This window comes from Kogia breviceps, chromosome 5, assembly GCF_026419965.1.
Source record: "Kogia breviceps isolate mKogBre1 chromosome 5, mKogBre1 haplotype 1, whole genome shotgun sequence".
NCBI lineage: Eukaryota > Metazoa > Chordata > Mammalia > Artiodactyla > Physeteridae > Kogia > Kogia breviceps.
The window spans coordinates 115,512,089-115,538,619 of NC_081314.1; the positions used below are offsets into that span (position 1 = coordinate 115,512,089).

Consider the following 26,531-nt stretch of genomic DNA (forward strand, 5'->3'; position numbering starts at 1 on the left):
ATTTAGCTTTGACCTTGAACATGTAAAACATAAATTCTAATTATTTTAAAAATGTTCCAAGTCAGTATAATCCCTTTTTTAAAAAAATGAGAATTTGGGAGTATCTAGTATGTACTCATCAGGGTACTTGCAGATAACAAATTTTCTGAGAAGAGTTCTGGTTCTGTCTAGCACAAAGCTTATCAAACTACAAGTGATGAAGGAAAAGTTATTTCCCCCACAATCAGTCATGGATCACTAGTTTCATAAAATAAAATTAAAATCATTTTTTTAAAGAAATAAAAATTATAAAATGTCAAATACAAGCCCACATTTATTATATTATATTTTTCAGATATAAAATTATTCAAATTGACACTGAAGCTTTTAAGCACTTTCAATTCCTGTATTTTTCTTTATGGATTGGTAACAAGCATTTGTTTACTAACATTGATCCAAGGAACACATTGGTTCCTGGTTAGAGAGTTTCTTTAGAAAACCTCAGTTCAGTGTTAGTGTCCACCAGAACCTACATCAGGTTTCATTGACATAATAACATTTCTTTTTTTCCCTGAGGGTGTGCTAACCATCCTCAGGTCTTAACACCTTCTTACTTTTGTACTAATCTAGATTACTGCAAAGTTTGTATATGGAACACATCACTCTCCTTTGCTACTGTTTTGCCTTTAAAGAAATATAAATGCTAGCATTTATTGAATGATTATTATATGCTATGTTTTAAATACCTTATATATATTGAGCCATTTAATCTTCTCAATATGAAAGCAGATACTATTATCATTCCCATTTTACAGAAATGGAAATTAAGGCATAAAGAGATTAACTTGCCATGGTCACACAGCAAGTGAGTGGCATATAGAGATCTAAACCCAGGCAGCCTAGTTCCAAGGTCTGTGTTCCTTACAATAACATACTGCTATCCATAGGAAAAAACTATCTAGGAAAGTCCTTTGTAGTTAACCTAAAATTGGATTCCAAGTATATTATTCAAAATGTTACTCAATACTCATCATTTATAGATTTCTAACTAGGAAAAACAATTCAAACTTCATGGAATTATAAATACCTAATATCTTTCCTTCTTTGTTTTTGCTACTTCTAGGAACCTAAAAACTAAGGTCTGAGCTCAAATGTCATGGATTTTTTCTGTTCTGATTTGTTGTTTTTTGCTTTTGTCAAGTATTATTTCATTTAACACAAGTATTTTTATTAGCTACCTCAAATCCTATTTTTGAATAGGTGGTATATATAGAAGCCAATTATTGTTCTAAAGTAATCCCTCAGCCATGTGATTTGCAGCTTCCCATCTGCAATCACTGAGAACTCATTTTAAAAAAACTGAATAGGTCTATCAGTATCCTAAGGCTGTCAAGACAAATTATCATAAACTAGGTGAGTTAAAACAACAGAAATTTATTCTCTCACAGTTCTGGAGCCCAGAAGTCTGAAATCAAGGTGTTGGCAAGGTCAGATTTCCTCTGAACGCTCTGGGAAGAATCTGTTCTTTGCCTTTTCCACCTTCTGGTGCCTGTTGGTATTCCCTGACTTGTGGCTGTATCACTCGAATCTCTGCCTTCACAGTCACATTGCCTTCTCTTCTCTGTGACTATCTCCTCTGCAGTTCTCTTCTAAGGACACTCTCATTGGATTTAGGACCCATCCAGATTATCCAGGATGATCTCCTCAAGATCCTTAATCTAATTGTATCTGCAAAGACCTTTCCCAAATAAGGTAACATTCACAGGTTCTAAGTATTAGGACATGGGCATATCTTTTGGGGGACCACCATTCAAGCTACTATAATAGGTGATGGGGGTAGGAGGTAACTTCCTATAAGCATATTACAAGGGGCTTTAACCCATGCGCTTTGTGACAAATTTTATATGATAAAAAACCCCCCGCCCCCGCCCTGCTACCCCATTTTCTGGCTCTCTGCTTGGTTCTGGACTGGAAAGGTTTGCCAGAGACCTGAGTTTCATTTAGGTAAAGTTGACAGATACATTGTTTTAAATTTTTTTGTTTAATTTTTAAGTCTTTAAAAAAAAACTTGCATTTATCCTTCATAGTCACCTTTCTGAAAGGCAGTATAAAATAGTTCTCCTAGACTGTAGAAAGCAGTGTGTTATTATTATTACCTAGTATTCTGAAGAATCGCTGCAATCTTTTCAAAATGACTCCATTACGATAAGCTCAGCTACCTGATTCTTTCTTACAAGATCTTGCACCTGAAAGTTTGCAAAACTTTCAGATAAGAAACAATTGAGAAGTACTGAAAATTTCAGATATAAAATAATCACTAGAGGGCTTCCCTGGTGGCGCAGTGGTTGAGAATCCGCCTGCCGATGCAGGGGACACGGGTTCGTGCCCCGGTCCGGGAAGATCCCACATGCCGCAGAGCGGCTGGGCCCGTGAGCCATGGCCGCTGAGCCTGTGCGTCCGGAGCCTGCACTCCGCAATGGGAGAGGCCACAACAGTGAGAGGCCCGCGTACCACAAAAAAAAAAAAAAAAAAAAAAAAAAAAAAAATCACTAGAGATAACATAAAGGCATAAAGGATGCCTGTACTTTGAGTGAAATTAAAATCACTGTTTTGCTTGGGTAGGTTTGAGGTAAAGGGAAATTGCTTAAATTTTAATGGAGAGGACCAGATACTCAGAGGATTTGTCACAAAAATTAGAGCCTTTCACCTTTATGTCACTGGTTCTCATACAACTTAGGACAAAAGTAATTGAAAATGATTACCACCTAAAAACAATTAAATACCATCTCTGGAAAAGTTGTTTGCCTCACTCTGGTTTCCAGGTGGTTACAATCACCATCACATTGAACACTCACCACTTGGCCATCTAAGTAGAGAGTTGAGAGGGTGAATGAGTCTGAAGACAGAATGAACTTCTCTTCCTCCAGGGTCCCCTGAGAGGCTTGGTAGGTGGTAGAGGGAACGTTTGGCTGGCCATTGCCTCTGCTGAATTTAATCCAGAAATAAGTGGATGTCAGTTTAGAGACCGGGATACCGATACTTGCCAGCCATTAGATCCACCTTTTCAATGGAGAGTCTTAGTTACAGTCTTATGCAAGATAAACTGTTAAACTACCTTTATGAGGTGTAATTTACACACCATAAAATTCACCTTTTAAAATGTATAATTCAATGATATTTTTATAAATTTATAGAATTGTGTAACCATTGCCTTATCAAGTTTTAGAATATTTCAATGGAGAAATTTCAAGGAATATATATCTAATTAAATTCCATTACTTCAAAGAAGATAATACTTATAGCACTGAGGGGCAGAGGAAGAAAGAGCAAGAGGAAGGAAGACAAATAATAGGATTTTAAAATTTCATTAAATTTTAAAATATGATATTAATACAACTGTATACTATTTGAGCTGTCATTGTTTAAATTTTCATGTATGAATAGTCTAATATTGTGAATATCTTAATGGATTATATCAAAGTTCTTTACGTGATCATGCTTTTCTATAATGCCTTAAAAATAGTAGGCATTCAAATATTTAATTTGTAAAATAAATAAAACTAGCCATCCTCATGTTTCTTCCATGTTTAAGTATTCCATATCCAGAATCAATGAATAAGTTAAATATTAATATGGAGAAACTGGAATGTGTGTTATGGATATAGGGATGGAAAAGCCACACTTTCCTCCTAAAGTATATTATCCATTAATAATAATAGTAATAATTATAGCTAACACATATAGTGCTTACTATATGATAGACACTATCCTAAGAACTCATTAAATAATTAACTATTCTTATTTAATCCTCATTATACTTTGCAATTAAGAAAATGAAGGTATAGGGGATGGACCTAGAGAGAAGGGAAGTCAGAGAGAGTAAGACAAAAATCATATATCACTCATATGTGGAATCTAATTTTAAAAAATGATACAAATGAACTTATTTACAAAACAGAAACAGACTTAACAGATATCGAAAGCAAACTTATGGTTATCAAAGGGGAAATGTGGAGGGGTGAGGGATAAATCGTGAGCTTGGGATGACCACACACACACACACACACACACTACTATATATAAGATAGATAATCAACAAGGACCTACTGTATAGCAGAGGGAACTCTATTCAATATTGTGTTATAATCTATATGAAAAAAGAATCTAAAAAAAATATATGTATGTGTATAACTGGATCACTTTGCTGTACACCTGAAACTAACACAACATTGTAAATCAACTATACTCCAATAAAATTTAGAAAAAAAGAGAAAATGAAGGCATATAGAGGCAAAGTAATTTGTGAAGTTTTACGTGGGGGAGCTCTGATGAGAACTCAGGCAGTCTGGGTAAGTCCATTCACTGCTCTTATCTAACCAAAAACAACTTTCAATCACTTTTTGTCAACCACTTTTCTTATCCTTGCTAAATCAGTATCTAGAACTAACAAAGATCTTTTAATTCCCTTGTTGTTTTAACCACCCTTACTAACTGAATTCCATGGCTAAGTATTATGTGACATGGTCACCAGCACAAGTTTCTCAGCCCTACTAATCTTCTACTATTCTCACGCTGTAAATCTCCAACTCTAGCTTCATTCAAATACTGAATTTTTTGAGCTCACACACCCAGCTTATCAAGCAATGAACAAAAACTAATGGTTGGACCATGTGGCACTATTTCAGGTATCTGATATCCAGCCTCTGTTGTGCTCTCATCATTATTCAGGAATCCTCTTGTCCTTGACTTGTTTTCTTTCTCTTATCTCACAGTGGCTAAACATCTTTATTAGCTCAAATTCTGTCACAACTTTCTACCCTTTTCTTTCTCAATAGATGAGAAAAAAATGATCAGCAGTTCCAAATCTTCAGAGATTAAATAGGAAAACTGAAAACTGCCCATTGGGTTTAACAGCTAGGTGATTTTGGGTGTTTTTGAAAGAGGAGTTTCAATATAGTAGAAACATAAGTGAGCCCACAGTGTGTTAAACAGTAAATGAGATAGTCTCTCAAGCACTTGGCAATGAAGAAAGAGGAGTGTTATGGTCAAGGGAGAGGAAGAGAATTGAGGGCAGGGCTGCCACTCACCTTTGTGATTTAGGAGGAAGTGCCTCCTGCTGGTGGGCACACTCCTAAGGTTTCATAGCTTGAGGAGGCAGAGGCACCTTCATGCAAAGGAAATGGTTCTCATTTGCCCTCTTGGTTGGGCATACCTTATGCAGTGTATGGCCTGTAAAACTGTGATTGCCTTGCATGAGGAAGGGTTTTTGTTTCTACAGTTATGCAGTTTTGTTTGTTTTTTGGTATTCCCCAGAAGCAATCTGGATGTAGGAATGGGGAAGGCAAATTCAACAACTCTAGGTTGAGGTTTTGCCATGTATGGTAAGGAGACAAGATAGTTAATAACACTGGCAAGTTTCATGGGTAGTGGAATCTAGGATGGGTAGCAAAGGAAAATGTGGCAGACATGATTATCCATCCTGCTTTTCCTTGTCAACTGAATCACCATTTTATCGAGATGTTGCTGCAGCAATGCAGTAAGAGAAGGTGGACCCAATTCAAGCAGTGAATCACAATTAATTTAAACCAAGCATGGTAGTCATATTCCTCCATGTCAGTGGTGTAGGGGTGGGTATGTGACCTAGCTCTAGCCAAAGAGCTATGGAGGAGTTTTCCCTTAGGCAAAGATGCATGGTATAAACATTTTCCTTTCCTTTAAATGAGGCCTTATGAAGAAGTGCCGCTTAGAGCTGTGGCAGCCATTTTATAACAATGAGGAGACAAAATTGAGGTCAAAACCTACATAATGAGGAAATGAAAGAACCAAGGAACCTGGGTTATCAATGACATTATTAAAGATAAAAGGGTTATTATCACTCTGTTCTTTCTGGAATTTCTCCTTTGTCTTCTCAGAAACCACATTCTCCTTTATCATCACTGCTGGTTTTTATTTAAAGTTACTTACTTTCTACTTCTCTCTAGAGTTTGGTCACAGATCTCTGTTTTTCTTTTTTTTCTCCTAGTAATTTTCAACAGGGGATATCTGTTAGTTTTAAAGAGTATATTTCATATTATTTAAAAGTTCTTTTACTTTAAAAGTTCTTTTTTGGTATTTTAAAAACATCTTTACTGAGCTATAATCCACATGCCATGCACCTACTTAAAATGTACAATTCCAATAGTTTTGAGTCTAGCTACAGAGCTGTGCAAACATGACCACAATCAATTCTAGAAAATTATCATCACCCCTAAAAGAAACCCTCTCCCCATTAGCAGTCATTCTCTATTTCCTTCAGCCCTGGGAAACCAATACTCTACTTTCTGTCTCTACAAATTTACCTATTCTGTGAGCTTTATGACAACTGGGACTTGTATTATTCATCACTAATCCCCAGTATACTGGGGAAACTGGCTGGCACATGGGATTTCAATAAATACTTTTTCAATAGTGAACAAGGTAGAATGGGTCCCTGCTCTCTTGGAGTTTACAAGTTTACATTCTAAAGTGGGAGAGCAATAAATAAAAGACAAAAAGATACACAAATTTTGTTAACTGTTGCATAGGAGAGAAGATATTGAGATATTTAGATAGTGGAATTAGAGGCTTCTCAGAGATGAGTTGACATTTATGGTGAGATCTCAATGAATGCTGGGAAGGAAACAGCTATGGGAAGTGAACTTTCAATATTGAGAAGGGCAAGTAAAGTCTCAGAGGCTACAAAGTGCTCAGTGAGTTTCAGGAAAGTCAGTGTGACTACAGAATAGTAAAGCCAGAGAATGATAAGCAGTGGAAAGGTAGGCAGGGACCAGATTATGGAAGCCTTGTTAGGGAAGAGTAGGGAGTTTATTTTTAACTCCAGGTGAACCAAGCATGTCATTTAGGTTGTATGATTTATTCCTTGCATAGAGCCTTACTATTCAAACTGTGCTTCCAACCTGCAGAGGCAGCATCACCTCTGAGCTTGTTAAAATTACAGAATATGAGGCACCACTCAGAACTGAAAGTCTGTTCTTTTAACAAGATCCCTAGGTGATTCATATGCACATTAAAGCTTGAGAAACACTAGAGAATGGATTGGAGGTGAGAAAGAGAAAGGGGAAACCCTTAGATATGTTAGTCCAAATGAGAGAGGACTAGGCTGCCTGCATAAGAATGACAGCAGAAAGGATGAGAAGACTGACTTAGGGTATGTCTTGGAGACACTTGGTTTAGGACTCTTAACCAGCTAAACACAGAATTCAATAGGCAGGATTTATGAGAAAAGTTTAGGATTGGAGATACAGGTCTGTGGGTCTATTGGGTATCCTGTTTCTGAGTTTCAACTGTTGTTTACAAATGTTGTTTACAAAAATTTACAAATGTTTGCATGTTGTCATCTTTATGGGAAATAAGACATGCCTTTCTGAACGTTTTCTAAGTCCTCCACTCTTTCACTCTGAGGCTCTATATTCCTAGATATCTTTCATCAAGTCCTTATTAACTCCTTCACAAAAAAATGTTTTGAACATTTTAAAATTCAAGGTCCATGGCTGATCAACACGTCCTTCTCCATAGCTCCTTGGATTATCCACACCTGGAACTTAACTGGGACAGATATACTCCAAGCCTCTCCAGTTTCTAAGTACAAAGTAGCTTGGAAACTCCTGGGTTGGTGGGTCCAACTGTCTCGATGCACAATTCTGTACTCTTAAAAAAGGATCTGTGAGCTAGAAACCCGTCAGTTAATGGGAATGAAAGAATATAAGTAAGTTCCAAGTGGGGTAGACTACCTAGCGACGCCCATTCTTAGGCCAAGATGAAGCGATTTCTTGCTTTATCACTTCGTTAGTAAGTGGCACAGCTGAATTCTAATGCTCTTCCCTGTACCATTGGTCTCAGAAAGAATAGTTTAGGGCTTCCCTGGTGGCGCAGTGGTTGAGAGTCTGCCTGCCGATGTACGGGACACGGGTTCGTGCCCGGGTCCAGGAAGATCCCACATGACGCGGAGCAGCTGGGCCCGTGAGCCATAGCAGCTGAGCCTGCGCGTCCGGGGCGGGGCCTGTGCTCCGCAACGGGAGAGGCCACAACAGTGAGAGGCCCGCGTACCGGAAAAAAAAAAGGCAAAAGGGCCTTTTTCTTTCTCTCTTTTTGAGGTTATGGGGAATGGTAAAAGTTTTCATAATTCCAATTCTCAGTCGTTGGTAACCCAGAGAATAATACCAGAACACCAGAGTATCTCTGGGACGATTACAGGATTCTCTCAGAACTTAGAGAAGAAAAGTCCCTTCCAAGAAAACCATATATCCATTTGAAGGGCATGCCGCCCTTCAGTGAGACTTGTTAAAAGAAAGAAAAGCTGGGGCGATGGGGAGTGACACGGCGGTTCTCCGCTGCCAAGAATGGGTCAGGGTAAGACAGGTCAAGGCTGAGCGAGTCCGCTCGGTACCGCCTCCTGGGGTGGCCTGGGCACCGGGGCTGAGACGCGGGTGGAGGAAGGGGGAGGTGTCCGCAACCTCCCCGTACGAGCCGCGTGAGTAGGCGGAGAGGCCTGGGCGCCTCCTCCCCTCTCGGAACGTGCGTCCGGGGATCACTCCGGGTCCTGCTCCTCCCTGCCGGCAGGGGGGAGACGGGGGACAGGCGGCCGTACTCTCCGGCTATAAAGGGAACTGGGCCTCCCACGGCTTGCCTCGGCTCGCCTGGGCGTCCTCCCGGCTAGAGCTCCCGCTCCCGCTCCACTCGACCCTCTCGGGCCTCGGCTACTCGGGCTGCGGCAGAAGATGGCGGCTCCAGCGGGTCACCCGGCTCGGGAGGCTCGGTCCGAATCCTCTGATGAGGCGCTGGCCGCTGCCTTAGCGGACGTGCCCGAACTAGCCCGACTTCTAGAGATAGACCCGTACCTGAAACCCTTCGCTCCGGACTTCCAGCGCAGGTACAGCCCCACCTTGGTGCTGTCCCCCGACTCCCCCTAGCCCCCCCACTGCCCCCCCACCCCACTCCACAGAACCCATCAGCCCGCCTTCCAGCCGCGACCTTGCGGCTGGGGCCGCCCGTTGGCTCTTGGACTGTGGGCCCCGCCCCTCGCCGGCTCCACCCCCGCCGGCCCCGCCCCCCACCTTGGTGGGTAGCAACTTCCGGACTTGGGCGAAGAGTTGAGTCCGGTAATTGGGTTCAATGGCTTCCGGAGTTGCGGGTTGGCAAGACTTGCCGCCGGACCAGAGGCAGAAGGGCTGAATAAACTTTCCTCATCCCTCTCTCCTCCCTTCGAATCGTCAGTTTTGCGCCATTGGGTGTGTGCTTTGGCTGCCAGCACCCGTTTCCTCAGGTTCTGATGCGGAGTTAGACAACTGCACTGCAGGTTTTCTGACCCTTCCATGGACCAGAGTGGTCCTGTAAATTAGCGTGTGCATAACACCTGGCCTGTGTAATTGCGCGTTTAAAACCTTCTCGCTTATTTTATAGCAAATACTGTGATTTTATACAGGATTCTTTCAGGCAGCTTTTCATTCCTTGTTAATATTCTCCCTCTCAGAGAAGATTAAGCTTATCTTGGTCTTTGTTTTTTACCCCTTGGGCCATCATTGACGAGTACTAACCCGTGTTTGGCATTGCCATCCTGAAGCTGGAGAAAGGCGAGGAAAGCCAGACTTCTAGAGGCCCACTTAGTATGCTTTACTTTTAGCTTGTCTCCCATCATGCTGAAGTTGCTAGGATAATAATTCCAGTAGTCAGCTGAATTTAAAAGGTATAATTTTTAAGACTAAAATAGTTGTTATGCTAGTTATAGTAGTTACATTTGTGAGATAAGCACATTGTGATTTAATGGTTTCTGCCCTTTTAGCAGAGCCACTTGAAAATTACCATGGCAACAGAATACCTAGTCACAGTTTCAAGTAATTGAAAACTTCTAGTAGTTACTTGACAAGAAGCAGCATTGGGGGTAATGAAACACGGTTGATTTGGAGTTTGGGAAAATAAAAAGTCTTAGGTTCATGACCTGGCATTGTCACTTATTACCTGTACTCAATTCAGCAACTGTTTATTAAGGGTCCTTTAGGAACAAAAAGTAAGGGACACAAAGTTGAATACAACACTTCATTCCAGAGCTTGTATATCCTAATGCATGGGCCCTCCTCAAAGGAGTCACCTTGAGCTGTTGCTAAGTTAATTAGATGTTGGGCCTTTATATAAGCCATTCCGGGAGCAGCCTTGTGAAATTGCCTTCAGTGTTTACAATATGTGCTTTCAAAGAAATTTAGTGTTCAGGATTGTTTAGGGTTCAGGATTGGATTTGATTTAGAAATAGTAAAAAATTTTAGAGCAAAAGATGGTGGTCCGACTCTTGATGACACTAATTTACTTGGATGCTTTGTAAAATGACAGGTAAGACATTTCTAAAAGCAGAGTTGTGGAAATGTTTTGTCTCCGTTTCTCCCCTCTCTGTTTTAAAAAAATGATTACAAGTAGACAAACCTCCCTTGTTAAGTGTTTGTTTCATGTAATTCACTTCAGCTCCATTGGGATTGAAGCAGTTGTGATCCTCTTTCATGGTTTGTCAGAACTAATGAGAGGGACAAAGGCCAGAATAAAGAAGTGGGAGCACTCCAGTGTTCTTGATGAAAAGGCTGGTCCAGTGGGTCCTTGTGCCTCACTCTGACCTGGATTCTACTTCTGGCCTTGGTTCTGAGTAATTGCCATTTTCCAGCACACATGTTCCCTTTAGGCATATCAAGTAGTAATTTGGCGTTTGGCCGCAGTAACTTTTACTGTTAGCATTTGAAGAATAAAAGAATTTCTCCTTTGTTAAGTGTGGTCCTGATTACTTTTCCTATTTTCCATTCATTTCTAATAACCCACTTAGGCAGTGTGTCTTTGGCCTAACACAAATATACAACCAGTCAAACATAGATGCAAAGTATGCTTACTAAGGAGTGAAGAAAATTTAGGGTACAAATAATAACAGTATAATGGTGATAGGGGAGGCGGTTTCTCATTGATAGACTGTCTTATTCTTTCCTAAACACCATGTCTTCATTAGAAATTCCATTATGTACCTTTGTTCTTGTTTACCTTTTCTGTAATTGTAGGAATGTTGAATCAAGCATGAGGGTTAGTGAATTACTCCGTGCCATAAAATAAAAATTAGACATTAGCGTGGGTGACAGGCCCTGTGATGTCTCATTGATTACCTCCTAAGATATGATTTTCCTCTTGGCTTTCCTGCTTTTTTCACCTGTTATTTGTGCTGCAATTAGTTGCTGTATCATAATTCCAACATCGTAGTGTTTTAAAACAATGTTATTTGTCCCCATGCTACATGTCAGTGTGAGTCAGGCTCTTCTCATGGCAATCATTCAAGGATCTAGGCTGATGAAGTCTTCATTTTGAAACATGGTTCTACAGTAGAACAGAGAACATTTTGAACTAGGCACTATTTCTTACAGCTTTTGCCTAGCAATCAGCCACTTCTGCTGATACACATATTGGCCAGTGTAAGTCAAATGTGACTTAACCACGTGGGTGGAACAGAAAACTGACATTTGTAAACAGGAGGATTAACAACACAGTTACAGTAACACTTGTCTATACCCTCTGTTTATATAGTAACTTTTACATATGTTATAGTATTTAATTTAACCCTAATAACAAAACTACAAGGTAGGAAGGGTGGGTATTTTTGTTTTTCCTGTTTTACAGATGAAGAACCTGAAATTCGGTTGTGATGAGTTCACGTGGCTTGCTGCAGCTGGGATTACTCTTTCTTTAATAAAACTGTTTCAAGTTTTATTAAAGTTCACAAAAGTTGACTTAAGTTCACAAAAAATGCCTTCTTGGTAATTTAGTGAATATCTCTTTCTTTCTCTCTATTTCTAGCATTGAACATTTTGGACCACTTATTAGATCCTTGAAGCCATGATGTGTACTCTTGCTTTTCTTCCATTATCTCTGGTGGTTTCTCCTCAGCCTCTTTAAGATCATTAATATAAGAGATTCTCAGGGCTCTTCCCTAGGTTCCTTTATGTATTTCTGTTTTATACACATACTTTCCCTAAGTATTCTCATCCATCCCATGAATTCCATCTGTGTACTGAGGCTGCCCACATCTATCTTCACCCTAAATCTCCCCTGGTCTTAGTCTCCTGGTCTTGTTTATAAATATCTGCATTTTGATGTACTGTAAGTATAAAACTCAATGTGTACAAAACTGAACTTAGGGTTTTTCATCCCAAGCCTGATTGTCCTTTTATACCTTATCTCAGTGTGTGTTAACCTCCTCTACCAACTACTCAAGCCTAAAACTCAAGACTTATCCTTAATTACTCGTCTCCCCTTCTTTTTCTCTCTAAGTCTAGTCAGTAGTAGCTCCTAACTACTTTTCAAGTATATGCCACACTGTATTCCTACTGTTTTCCTCCTACTCAAGTTGCTAGCATCTCTAGCCTGGTTTGTAAAAACAGCCTCACAGTTGTTCTCCCTTTTCAAATCTTCTCAACAATTCCATTCCTTTTAAGGTACAGTATAGTCTCTTTCTCGTGACCTACAAAACTCTGTATTATCTGCTTCCTGTCTACCTTTTTAGCCTCATCTTTGGATCCTCCTTCTCACTCTGTACCACCTAATCAGAAGGGGGCTACGTGTAAAGAGGTAGCTAGGATGTCTGGGGGCTATTCTATAAGGGGCACTAAAATATCACTAGAATAAATTGGAAACATTATACCTGTTTTACACATGTAGTCCTTTCTTAAATATTGAAGATTTTCATTTTTTATTTTGTGTAGGCTTGTGAGAAGTAAGGAGTCTAGAAGTAAAAAGGCAGGAGAGGTCAAGAACTAGAAACATTTTCTGATCTTTATCAGAAGAATGATGCTTTTGGCTTAGTAGAAATGGATTAAAAAGGGAACCCATTTCTATATTTAATTTTTATTAATAGAAAATAAGTTTTCTCTACCCCATAAAATAGATCTTTACCATATGTTTAAAGAAGATCAATTTGAAGTGTGCCAGAATATTATCCAGTCTTGGATGCCACCTGTTTTGGTCTAGCCATGGGTCCAGCTATGGCTTTTGTACATGTTATTTCTTCTGCTTGATGCATACTTTACTTCTGTCTTGTTAGTGCCTGTACGTACTTAAGGACACAGCCTAGAGATATATTAAATGCCTTCCCTGGGCTTCCCTGGTGGCGCAGTGGTTGAGAGCCCGCCTGCCGATTGCCCGTGACCCATGGCCGCTGAGCCTGCGTGTCTGGAGCCTGTGCTCCGCAACGGGAGAGGCCACAACAGTGAGAGGCCCGCGTACCGCAAAAAAAAAAAAAAAAAAAAAAAAAAAAAAAAAAAAAAAATTAGGAAGAGAGGTTTTTGTGAGCTCAAGTGTGTTAAGTATCACAATTACAGTGAACATCTCTATTTTGTTAGAAATAAAAATAGCTTTTACACTGATATCTAATCAGAACTAGAATGTAGTTTAGATTTCACGTAATAGCAACCACACCAAAAACTGATTCTTGTGGTGCAGAAATTTTATATTGTAGCTGAATGGTGCACTTTTCTCTCAGTGCCTGGCCAAGTTGTAGGCTCTGAAGAAAGTCAAATGTCAGTGATTCTAGAAGGCAAGAAGAATACAAAAATTATAAGTCATACCTGACCTGCTCTTCTGTACTAGCAGTAGATTCCTTTGTACCTTGCGGCTGAGATCTGTACTAACTCCAGAGTCACTCCTGAATTCTTTACAGTGATGGGCAAGAGGCTGTGACCTCTTCTCATTTTCAAAGTGCCTTAAAATGACTCCATGGAGCATTTGGTTTAGTTTAGGATCTGGCGCCTGCTGCACCATCTCCTGAGAAATGACTGTGTGTGGTAACTTCTTAGAGGATTCAGTTCAGCTCCCGCCAGGCTAGCCCTAGTTAGTCAATGAGATGATAACACAGACCCTGTGAAATGTGCTATCGTTTTAGATTGATAAGCATATCATGCTGCTGCTATTTAAAAGCATGTGTAAAACTTCAATTTTACATTTATAGATATTAAAGGAAAATATAAAAGGGTTTTCAGTGGAGAGAATTGCTGTTCTCAGCTACCTTTCATTCTAAAGTAACTTTATTGTTTTATAGAAGAGTAGATTCTCTTCATGTAGTGATGTCCACTCATCAGTAGATGCTCACTACTGTTTAGAATCCAGGTTCTGTTTTTGTCTTTTTGGGTTTTTTTGTGCTTAAGATCCAAGAGCAACCCCTGTTCTGTTTTGTGTTTAGGGTAGCAAGAACCTAGTACATCAACAGAAGGCAAAATTCCACATAAACACATGTTGTTATACAGTCTACATTCATTAATTTATTATACAATTGACATTAAGTTATGGTGACTTACCTGGTTGATTTTTGATGTTTAAAAGACCATAATAGCTGAGATCCTAAATTTAGCTTCTTCACATGTGAAATGGAACAAAAATAAACATATGGCTGAGTGTCCATGTTGCTAAGCACAAGAGCAAGATGAAGCTTGAATTTTAGCTGTCGTAAATGCTAAACAGCTTCGAATCTGAGGGTAACTTAGTCAACCTCTGTGAACCTCAGTTTCTTTTTTTGAAAAATATGGATTGGACACACCTTATAGGGGTTTCTTGAGGATGAGGAATATATGTAAATATATCGTTTCTTTAATCCTGTATCCTGAAATCAACCATCAGATAAATAACCTGACTGGAAATTCCCCACAGCTCTTCATTTTGCTGCTTAACAGCATCTTTACTTTAAGGGGTTCCTTCTCTTTCCTAGTAGTGCATTTGTGTGAATGAGGTGAGGAGGTGGTAATTTTAATCATAATCTAATGGAGAAAGAAAAGAAAATGTTTAAATTTTGATCCTTAATTTGGAGAGGAAATGATAAGGCAGTTGCCAGTTTACTGCAAGCTGAAGGCAAGATGAATTCTGGGACGTAATGAGCACAAAGCTCCCTTTATTGAGAGAGGTAAATGCTACCCTGCAGAAACCCCAAATCACTCTTCTCTTGATCTTCCGTTTCTGTCTTTTCTCTTCTTTCATCTCACTGCTAAGTGTTCATATTCTTGTACATCAAACAGCTGCAGGGATTTTCTTCCTCCTGAACTCTGGATGCTTGGAGGAATGGTCATACCGAGTTTACTAATAGCAGGAATGACTTTGAAAATATGAAGAAAAAATACATAATAGCAGCTTAAAAGTTTGCAAATGAAAGAATTATCTAGTGGAGTCTGAACTTATGATCTATTAATAAGAAAAAAAATTTAAACCCTATGTCTTGCCTTGTCTTTTTTATCCTTTCTTTTTTTATTTGATGATTTCAGTTTTCAGTATGTTTGAATTTGCAATGATATACATAAAACAAAGGAATGGAATACCATGTGTATTTTAGTAGATCCACTGAAGGATAAATTACAATTAGACAGTTTCTGGGTATATGCCCTAGGTCTGTAATCTAAAATGTGATAATCAGAAAACCAAGTCTGCAAATATATTTCTTGTATAGATAACCTTGAAGTTTTCCAAATATTTAGAAGTGAGAAATATTTCTTTTACTAATAAAATCATATGTTACTCAATATCATCAGTATAACATTTTTATTTTCATAAATGATAAGCAAGTAGCCACAAGTTGTATTTAATTATGAATAGCTGCATAACACAGCTACATTCTTTATTACTGAATGTGATAAAATCCGTTACGCATTTAGGTGTATGTAACAGAAACTGAACATACCCTCAAAGAACAGAAAATCACGCAAACTGTGAGTTATGGAAATAGAGGTTTGTATTTCTCACAAAGAAAGTGGGGGTAAGTGGTTTGGGCCTTAGCATTGACTCATATTTATCTTTTGGTTCTACTATCCTTAACATATGGTCTTGATTCTAATGTTTAGAAGATGGCTGGGCATATCTAGGGCCCATATCTGTCTTCCTAGCAGGAGTACAAGCTAACTCACTATGTCCACTTTAGCCAAGCATAAATTAGTTTACCTGTAAACTCCATATCATTCTTTCAGTTTACAAATTATTCATCAGAGCTGTCCCATGGCATGGCCGTCCTTAGCTGAAAGTGAACCTGCATAATCATGGCTTTCAGCTGTACGCATATCTTCCTGAGAAATGCCTTTTTGTCTCATCTGTCACAACTTGCCTGGGCTCTTTCTTTTGCTCCAATGAGGAGACAATGTCTGGATAAAGATAAAAAGTCCCAGTGATACCATGTTGTAGTTCCCCAATATCATATCTGTGTACAAATCTTTCTGAGCAGAATCCAGGCATTTCCACTTCTGAGAGAAGTCTTCAGCTACATCCCTCAGTATCACCAGACTCTGGGGCATGGCTTTCACTTTGCTCTACCTTGTATTTCTGGATTTCTGTATTTCTCAGGATTCTTTTCCTGGGACAAATACAGACACTTTTGCTTGCTCTACTCCAAAATGAGCCTGTCTGATTTCACTTCAGCCCCCTGGCCCAACGATTTGGGGAGCACCTCTGTCTTCTCTTTTTTTTTTTTTTTTTTTTTTTTTTTTTTTTTTTTTTTTGTGGTACGCAGGCCTCTCACTGCTGTGGCCTCTCCCGTTGCGGAGCACAGGCTCCGGACGCGCAGGCTCAGCGGCCATGGCTCACGGGCCCAGCCGCTCCACGGCCTGTGGGATCTTCCCGGACCGGGGCACGAACCCGCGTCCCCTGAATCGGCAGGCGGACTCTCAACCACTGCGCCACCAGGGAAGCCCTGTCTTCTCTTTTTAATTTCATAGGTGTTTTACTCTTAAAAATAGAATGTTTTGAGAGGAAATGAGTTTGTCAGTTACTACTAATTTTTTCATGTTCTCTTGGGCTCATTCAAAAATGATCTGCTTTATTTTTAAGTTATTTGGAGAATATTGTATTTGTGGGGTGAGAAAGAAGAACAGAACTAAAATAAAGATGACAGTTGATGCTCAGGCTTTAAAACATGAATTGTCTTTTGTTACCTAACTACATGCACGTTTATGGGCTTTCACATTATACTTTTCTATTCTTTTAAAAGATTAAGATGTGTAAGCTTTGTTCTTCAGAACATACCTGCTACAGACTTACCATATAAATATAAGATTTTATCATCACAGAGAAGCCTAGTATTTCATCTTTGACAGTAGACCAACGAACAATTTGTGGAAGAATGGGATTCCTCTTTTTTTCCTCTTTGGACTGTAAAGACAGCATAATGATTCCTCTTTGATGTCAGAATAGATCAGTAATGTGTGTGGGGTCATATTAGTTTCTTTTTTCCCTAAGAGGTTATAGGTCTATTATCCATGAACATTTTAGGCTACTGTTTGGAGGACATGAGTAACTAATGTGTGTTACCATTGCTTTTTCATTGTTTTACAGTCTTTTCTCAAGAGAATTGGTTATTATTCCAGGATTCTAGAGATTCACAAACAAATTCATATTCATCAATTCCAAGTATTTTCCCCCCTCCAATTCTCATTTTTCAGCATTAACAGTCTCTCATATTTTTGTTTACTTATCTGTTCATTTTGTTTACATGTGGGAGTCTTCCATCCTCTTGACCATTTCAGTTGGCAGTGCTCTTTTGGTTGTGCAAGTTGTGCTTGCTAGTGAAGCACAGCAGCATAGTGGAGCGAATGGGTCTCTTTTTTGTTCAGTTCCCTAAAATGCCTTTTATTGAAAATTATCTGCTATCCATGCAGTGTTAGGGAAACCTCTACTCACAAATTCAACACATAAGCAGGAAAACAGAAACAAGAGTGTTATCAAAACTGAAGTTTGGTTGTAGCAGGTTTAAGGTACCTTTAGAGGACATTAAAAAATATAGTGAATTTAGAGAATTGCAAATTGTGTTAGACTATATTTAAAAAATTATTTTGAAATAATTATAAACCACAGGAAGTTGCAAAAATAGTACAGAGAAGGCCTCTGTACTATTAGCCAAGCTTGTCCCAGTGGTAATATCTTGTTTAACTTTATGGCAGTTTCAAAACCAGGAAATTGACATTGATACACTATGCAGACCTTATTCAGTTTTCAACAGTCTTTGCATGCACATCTTTGCAGTTTTATCACAAGTATATATTAATGTAACTGCCACTACAGTGAAGATACAGAACCATTCCATCACCACACAGGAATTCTGCATTCCTTTATACTTATACTATTTCCACTCCCTCTATCCCTAAACTCTGGGAATTACTGATCTGTTTTACATTTCTATAATATTTTTCATATTTTGAATGTTATATAAATTAAATCAGAGAATATATAATCTTTGAAGATTGGCTTTAAAAAATTTTTTTTCTTGGGGTATAGTTGATTTACAATGTGGTGTTAGTTTTAGGTGTACAGCAAAGTGAATCTCTTATACATATATATATATATACACTCTGTTTTAGATTCTTCCCCATATAGGCTATTGCAGAGTACTCAGTAGAGTTCTGTGTGCTATACAGTAGGTCTTTATTAGTTACCTATTTTATATATAGTAGTGTGTTTGTGCCAATCCCAATCTCCCAATTTATCCCTCTCCCCCTTAACACACACCCCCGGCCCCCCCAACCCAGTAACCATAAGTTTATTTTCTACATCTGTCATTCTATTGCTGTTTTTTCTTTTTTTTTCGGTACGCAGGCCTCTCACTGTTGTGGCCTTTCCCATTGCGGAGCACAGGCTCCGGATGCACAGGCTCAGCGGCCATGGCTCACGGTCCCAGCTGCTCTGTGGCATGTGGGATCTTCCCAGACCAGGGCACGAACCCATGTCCCCTGCATCGGCAGGCGGATTCTCAACCACTGTGCCACCAGGGAAGCCCTCTATTGCTGTTTTATAGATAACTTCATGTGTACCCTTTTTTAAGATTCCACATATAAGTGATATCATGTGATATCTGTCTTTCACTTTCTGACTTACTTCACGTAGTATGATAATCTCTAGGTCCATCCATGTTGCTGCAAGTGGCATTATTTTGTTCTTTTTTATGGCTTAGTAATATTCCATTGTATATATGTACCACTTGTTCTTGCTGTGATTTATGTCATAGAGTGTTCTGCCTATGTTTTCCTCTAAGAGTTTGATAGTTTCTGGCCTTACATTTAGGTCTTTAATCCATTTTGAGCTTATTTTTGTGTATGGTGTTAGGGAGTGTTCTACTCTCATACTTATACATGTACCTGTCCAGTTTTCCCACCATCACTTATTGAAGAGGCTGTCCTTTCTCCACTGTATATTCGTGCCTCCTTTATCAAAGATAAGGTGACCATATGTGCGTTGGTTTATCTCTGGGCTTTCTTTCCTGTTCCATTGATGTATATTTCTGTTTTTGTGCCAGTACCATACTGTCTTGATTACTGTATCTTTGTAGTATAGGCTGAAGTCAGGGAGCCTGATTCCTCCAGCTCCGTTTTTCATTCTCAAGATTGCTTTGGCTATTCGGGGTCTTTTGTGTTTCCATACACATTGTGAAATTTTTTGTTCTAGTTCTGTGAAAAATGCCAGTGGTAATTTGATAGGGATTGCATTGAATCTGTAGATTGCTTTGGTTAGTAGAGTCATTTTCACAATGTTGATTCTTCCAATCCAAGAACATGGTATATCTCTCCATCTATTTGTATCATCTTTAATTTCTTTCATCAGTGTCTTATAGTTTTCTGCATACAGGTCTTTTGTCTCCTTAGGTAGGTTTTTTCCTAGATATTTTATTCTTTTTGTTGCAGTGGTAAACGGGAGTGTTTTCTTAACTTAACTTTCAGATTTTTCATCGTTAGTGTATAAGAAGGCCAGAGATTTCTGTGCATTAATTTTGTATCCTGCACCTTTACCAGATTCATTGATTAGCTCTAGTAGTTTTCTGGTAGCATCTTTAGGATTCTCTATGTATAGTATCATGTCATCTGCAAACAGTGACAGCTTTACTTCTTCTTTTCCAATTTGGATTCCTTTTATTTCCTTTTCTTCTCTGATTGCTGTGGCTAAAACTTCCAAAACTAGGTTGAATAAGAGTGGTGAGAGTGGGCAACCTTGTCTTGTTCCTGACCTTAGTGGAAATGGTTTCAGGTTTTAGCATTGAGGACAATGTTGGCTGTGGGTTTGTCATATATGGCCTTTATTATGCTGAAGAAAGTTCCCTCTATGCCTACTTTGTGGAGGGTTTTTATCATAAATGGGTGTTGAATTTTGTCAAAAGCTTTCTCTGCATCTGTTGAGATGATCATATGGTTTTTCTCCTTCAGTTTGTTGATATGGTGTATCACGTTGATTGATTTGCATATATTGAAGAATCCTTGCATTCCTGGAATAAACCCCACTTGATCATGGTTTATGATACTTTTAATGTGCTGTTGGATTCTGTTTGCTAGTATTTTGTTGAGGATTTTTGCATCTATGCTCGTCAGTGATATTGGCCTGTAGTTTTCTTTCTTTGTGACATCTTTGTCTGGTTTTGGTATCAGGGTGATGGTGGCCTCGTAGAATGAGTTTGGGAGTGTTCCTCCCTCTGCTATCTTTTGGAAGAGTTTGAGAACGATAGGTGTTAGCTCTTCTCTAAATGTTTGATAGAATTCACCTGTGAAGCCATATGGTCCTGGGCTTTTGTTAGTTGGAAGATTTTTAATCACAGTTTCAATTACAGTGCTTGTGATTGGTCTGTTCTTATTTTCTTTTTCTTCCTGATTGAGTCTTGGCAGGTTGTGCATTTCTAAGAAATTGTCCATTTCTTCCTGGTTGTCCATTTTATTGGCATAGAGTTGCTTGTAGTAATCTCTCATGATCTTTTGTATTTCTGCAGTGTCAGTTGTTACTTGTCCTTTTTCATTTCTAATTCTATTGATTTGAGTCTTCTCCCTTTTTTTCTTGATGAGTCTGGCTAATGGTTTATCAATTTTGTTCATCTTCTCAAAGAACCAGCTTTTAGTTTTATTGGTCTTTGCTATCATTTCTTTCATTTCTTTTTCATTTATTTCTGATCTGATCTTTATGATTTCTTTCCTTCTGCTAACTTTGGGTTTTTTTTTTTTTTTTTTTGTTCTTCTTCTTACTTTAATTGCTTTAGGTGCAAGGTTAGGTTGTCTATTCGAGATGTTTCCTATTTCTTAAGGTAGGATTGTATTGCTATAAACTTCCCTGTTAGACTGCTTTTGCTGCATTCCATAGGTTTTGGTTTGTCGTGTTTCCATTGTCATTTGTTTCTAGCTGTTTTTTGATTTCTTCAGTGATCACTTCGTTACTAAGTAGTGTATTGTTTAGCCTCCACGGTTTTGTATTTTTTACAGATCTTTTCCTGTAATTGATACCTAGTCTCATAGCATTGTTGTCGGAAAAGATACTTGATACAATTTCAATTTTCTTAAATTTACCTAGGCTTGATTTGTGACCCAAGATATGATGTATACTGGAGAATGTTCTATGAGCACATGAAAAAAATGTGTATTATGTTGTTTTTGGATGGAATGTCCTATAACTATCAATTAAATCCATCTTCTTTAATGTTTCATTTAAAGCTTGTGTCTCCTTATTTATTTTCATTTTGGATGATCTGTCCATTGGTGATAATGGGGTGTTAAAGTCCCCTATTATGAATGTGTTACTGTCGATTTTCCCTTTTATGGCTGTTAGTATTTGCCTTATGTATTGAGTTGCTCCTATGTTGGGTGCATAAATATTTACAATTGTTATATCTTCTTCTTGGATCAACCCCTTGATCATTATGTAGTGTCCTTCTTTGTCTCTTGTAATACTCTTTGTTTTAAAGTCTATTTATTCTGATATGAGAATTGCTACTCCAGCTTTCTTTTGATTTCCATTTGCATGGAATATCTTTTTCCATCCCCTCACTTTCAGTCTGTATGTGTCTCTAGGTCTGAAGTGGGTCTCTTGTAGACAGCATATATATGGGTCTTGTTTTTGCATCCATTCAGCCAGTCTGTGTCTTTTGGTGGGGGCATTTAATCCATTTATATTTAAGGTAATTATCAATATGTATGTTCCTATTCCCATTCTCTTAATTGTTTTGCATGTATTATTGTAGGTCTTTTCCTTCTCTTGTGTTTCTTGCCTAGAAAAGTTCCTTTAGCATTCGTTGTAAAGCTGGTTTGGTGGTGCTGAATTCTCTCAGCTTTTGTTTGTCTGTAAAGGTTTTAATTTCTCCATCAAATCTGAATGAGATCCTTGCTGTGTAGAGTAATCTTGGTTGTAGCTTTTTCTCCTTCATCACTTTAAATATGTCCTGCCAAAAAAAAAAAAAAAAAAAAATGTCCTGCCACTCCATTCTGGCTTGCAGAGTTTCTGCTGAAAGATCAGCTCTTAACCTTATAGGGATTCCCTTGTGTGTTATTTGTTGTTTTTCCCTTGCTGCTTTTAATATGTTTTCTTTGTATTAACTTTTGATAGTTTGATTAATATGTGTCTTGGTGTGTTTCTCCTTGGATTTATCCTGTATAGGACTCTCTGTGTTTTCTAGACTTGATTCACTGTTTCCTTTCCCGTATTAGGGAAGTTTTCAACTATAATCTCTTCAAATATTTTCTCAGTCCCTTTCTTTTTCTCTTCTTCGGGGACTCCTACAATTCAAATGTTGGCGTGTTTAATGTTGTCCCAGAGGTCTCTCAAACTGTCCTCAGTTCTTTTCATTCTTTTTTCTTTATTCTGCTCTGCAGTAGTTATTTACACTATTTTATCTTCCAGGTCACTTATCCGTTCTTCTGCCTCAGTTATTCTGCTATTGATCCCATCTAGAGTATTTTTAATTTCATTTATTGTGTTGTTCATCGTTGCTTGTTTCCTCTTTAGTTCTTCTAGGTCCTTGTTAAATGTTTCTTGCATTTTGTCTATTCTATTTCCAAGATTTTGGATCATCTTTACTATCATTATTCTGAATTCTTTTTCAGGTAGACTGCCTATTTCCTCTTCATTTGTTAGGTCAGGTGGGTTTTTATGTTGCTCTTTCATCTGCTGTGTGTTTTTCTGTCTTCTCATTTTGCTTATGTTACTGTTTGGGGTCTCCTTTTTGCAGGCTACAGGTTCATAGTTCCTGTTGTTTTTGGTGTCTGTCCCCAGTGGCTAAAGTTGGTTCAGTGGGTTGTGTAGGCTTCCTAGTGGAGGGCAGTAGTGCCTGTGTTCTGGTGGATGAGGCTGGATCTTGTCTTTCTGGTGGGCAGGTCCACGTCTGGTGGTGTGTTTTGGGGTGTCTGTGGCCTTATTATGATTTTAGGAAGCCTCTCTGCTAATGGGTGGTGTTGTGTTCCTGTCTTGCTAGTTGTTGGGCATAGGGTGTCCAGCACTGTAGCTTGCTGATCGTTGAGTGAAGCTGGGTGTTGGTTTTGAGATGGAGATCCCTGGGAGACTTTCACCGTTTGATATTACGTGGAGCTGGGAGGTCTCTTATGGACCAGTGTCCTGAAGTTGGCTCTCCCACCTCAGAGGCACAGCTCTGACTCTTGGCTGCAGCACCAAGAGCCTTTCATCCACACGGTTCAGAATAAAAGGGAGAAAAAGCAGAAAGAAAGAAAGAGAGAGAGGGAGGGTGGGAGGGGGAGAGAGAGAGGAAGGAAGGAAGAAAAGAAAGAAAGAAAGAAAGAAAGAAAGAAAGAAAGAAAGAAAGAAAGAAAGAAAGAAAGAGAAAGAAAGGAAGGAAGAAAGAAAGGAAGGAAGGAAGGAAGGAAGGAAGAAAGAAAGAAAGAAAGAAAGAAAGAAGATAAAATAATTAGATTTAAAAATATTAAGAAAAAAACTTTTTAAGTAAAAAAAAGTAAAAAACGGACAGACAGACCCCTAGGACAAATGGTGAAAGCAAAGCTATACAGACGAAATCTCACACAGTAGCATACACATACATACTCACAAAAAGAGGAAAAGGGGAAAAAATAATATATCTTTCTCTCAAAGTCCACCTCCTCAATTTGGGATGATTCACTGTCTATTCAGGTTTTCCACCGATGCAGTGTACCTCAAGTTTTTTGTGGAGATTTAATCCGCTGCTCCTGAGGCTGCTGGGAGAAATTTCCCTTTCTCTTCTTTGTTCGCACAGCTCCCAGTGTTCAGTTTTGGATTTGGCCCTGCCTCTGCGTATAGGTCGCCGGAGGGCGTCTGTTCTTCACTCAGACAGGATGGGATTAAAGGAGCAGCTGATTCGGGGGCTCTGGCTCTCGCAGGCCGCAGGGTGGGGGTGGGAAGGGAGGGGCATGGAGTGCGGGGTGAGCCTGCAGCGGCAGAGGCCTGTGTGAATTTGCATCAGCCTGAGGTGTGTCTTGCGTCCTCCTGGGGAGGTTGTCCCTGGATCATGGGACCCTGGCAGTGGTGGGCTGCACAGGCTCCCGGGAGGGGAGGTGGGGATAGTTACCTGTGCTTGCACACAGGCTTCTTGGTGGCTGCAGCAACAGCTTTAGCATCTCAGGCCCATCTCTGGGGTCCGTGCTGATAGCCATGGCTCACGCCCGTCTCTGGAGCGCCTTTAAGCAGAGCTCTTAATCCCCTCTCCTCGTGCACCAGGAAACAAAGAGGGAAGAAAAAGTCTCTTGCCCCTTCGGCAGGTCCTAACGTTTTCTTGGACTCCCTCCTTGCTAGCCGTGGTGCACTAACCCCTTCAGGCTGTGTTCATGCCGCCAACCACAGTCCTCTCCCTGCGATCCGACCAAAGCCCGAGCCTCAGCTCCTAGTCCCCTCCCGTCCCAGTGGGTGAGCAGACAAGGCTCTCAGGCTGGTGAGTGCTGGTCGGCACCCATCCTCTGCGGAATCTCTCCACTTTGCCCTCCTCACCCTGTTGCTGCGCTCTCCTCCACGGCTCTGAAGCCTCCCCCTCTGTCACCTGCAGTCTCCGCCTGCGAAGGGGCTTCCTAGTGTGTGGAAACCTTTCCTCTCTTGCAGCTCCCTCCCACTGGTGCGGGTCCTGTCCCTATTCTTTTGTCTGTTTATTCTTTTTTCTTTTGCCCTACCCAGGTACGTGGGGAATTTCTTGCCTTTTGGGAGGTCTGAGGTCTTCTGCCAGCATTCAGTGGGTGTTCTGTAGGAGTTGTTCCACGTGTAGATGTATTTCTGATGTATCTGTGGGGAGGAAGGTGATCTCCGTATCTTACTCTTCCACCATCTTCCCAGCTCTCCTGTACCACATGTTCTTTATCCATTCGTCTGTTGATGGACATTTAGGTTGCTTCCATGTCCTGGCTATTGTAAATAGTGCTGCAGTGAACATTGGGGTGCATGTATATTTTCAAATTATGGTTTTCTCTGGTTATATGCCTAGGAGTGCGATTGCTGGATCATATGGTTGCTCTATTTTTAGTTTTTTAAGGAATCTGCATACTGTTCTCCATAGTGGCTGTACCAATTTACATTCCCACCAGCAGTATAGGAGGGTTCCCTTTTCTCTACACCCTCTCTGGCATGGATTGGCTTTTTTTTTTTTTTTTTTTTTTCACTCAGTATATGCCTTTGAGATCTATTCAAATTGCATATATCAATAGGTCATTCCTTTTGTTACTGAATACTATTTCATTGAATCAATTTATCCATTTCACCTGTTTATCCATTCACCTGTTGAAGGACATTTGGATTGTTTCCAGTTTTTGGCTATTAAAAATATTGCAGTGAAGCTAAGATATGTTTATTATATACAGATGTTATTTTTTTCTTTGGAGAAGTTCCTAGAAGTGTAATTTTGGGGTCCTATGGCAAATGTATGTTTAGTTTTGTGTGAAGTTGCTAAACTGTTTTTCACGGTATCTGTACCATTTTGCATTCCCAAATGTATGAGGGATCTAGCTTATCTGCATCCTTCCCAGCATTTGGTAATACATTTCTTAAAGTGTTAGCTGTTATAATAAGTGTGTAGTGATAAGCCAATGTGGTTTTAATTTGCATTTTTCTTATAGCTAATTATGTTGAAAGTCTTTTACAGTGTTATTTGACATCTTTAGATCCTATTTGGTGAAATGTTCAGTTCATGTCTTTTTTCCATTTTCTAACTGGATTGATTTTTCTTTTTTTTTACCTTTGAGTTTTGAGATTTCTTTACATATTCTAGATACAAGTCCTTTGTCAGATATATTTTTAAATTAATTAATTAATTTTACTTTATGTTGTCTTTTTTGGCTGAGTTGGGTCTTTGTTGCCACGTGTGGGCTTTTCTCTGGTTGTGGCGAGTGGGGGCTACTCTTCATTGCTGTGTGCAGTCTTCTCATTGCCGTGGCTTCTCTTGTTGTGGAGCACAGGCTCTAGGCCTATGGGCTTCAGTAGTTGTGGCACATGGTCTCAGTATCTGTGGCTCATGGACTCTGGAGCTCAGGCTCAGTAGTTGTGGTGCATGGGCTTAGTTGCTCTGGAGCATGTGGGATCTTCCTGGAGCAGGGCTTGAACCTGTGTCCCCTTCATTGGCAGGTGGATTCTTAACCACTGCACCACCAGGGAAGCCCCGCTCTGTCAGATATTTGTTTTGCAAATATTTTATACTAGTCTGTAGTTTGCCTTTTCATCTTCTTAACAGGGTCTTTCATAGAACAAATATTTTAAATTTTGATGAAATTTATCGATTTTTTTTGTTGTACGGTTTATACTTTTGTTTTCAGGTGTAAGAGCTCTTTGTCTAGCTC

The 26,531-nt window shown here is 39.4% G+C and overlaps 1 protein-coding gene and 1 long non-coding RNA gene across 5 annotated transcripts in view; one reads left to right on the forward strand and one right to left on the reverse strand.

The window, feature by feature from the left end:
* The window catches only part of LOC131757844 (uncharacterized), a 49,768-nt gene extending 40,610 nt beyond the window's left edge, over window positions 1–9,158 (reverse strand). For 3 of the 4 annotated variants that reach the window (XR_010840804.1, XR_010840803.1, XR_010840802.1), the window contains exons 1-2: window positions 8,856–9,017; window positions 2,835–2,964 (exon numbers count right to left, since the gene is read on the reverse strand). This is a non-coding gene — a long non-coding RNA (uncharacterized lncRNA). Of the gene's footprint in view, window positions 1–2,834; window positions 2,965–8,855; window positions 9,018–9,071 lie in introns of those variants that run through there. The other variant, XR_010840806.1, reaches the window with a different exon arrangement.
* The window catches only part of GBE1 (1,4-alpha-glucan branching enzyme 1), a 304,227-nt gene continuing 286,178 nt past the window's right edge, over window positions 8,483–26,531 (forward strand). The window contains exon 1 of the mRNA XM_059065713.2: window positions 8,483–8,887. Within this exon, the coding sequence (XP_058921696.1) occupies window positions 8,736–8,887 (152 nt within the window). The 5' untranslated portion in view covers window positions 8,483–8,735. The remainder of the gene's footprint in view (window positions 8,888–26,531) is intronic.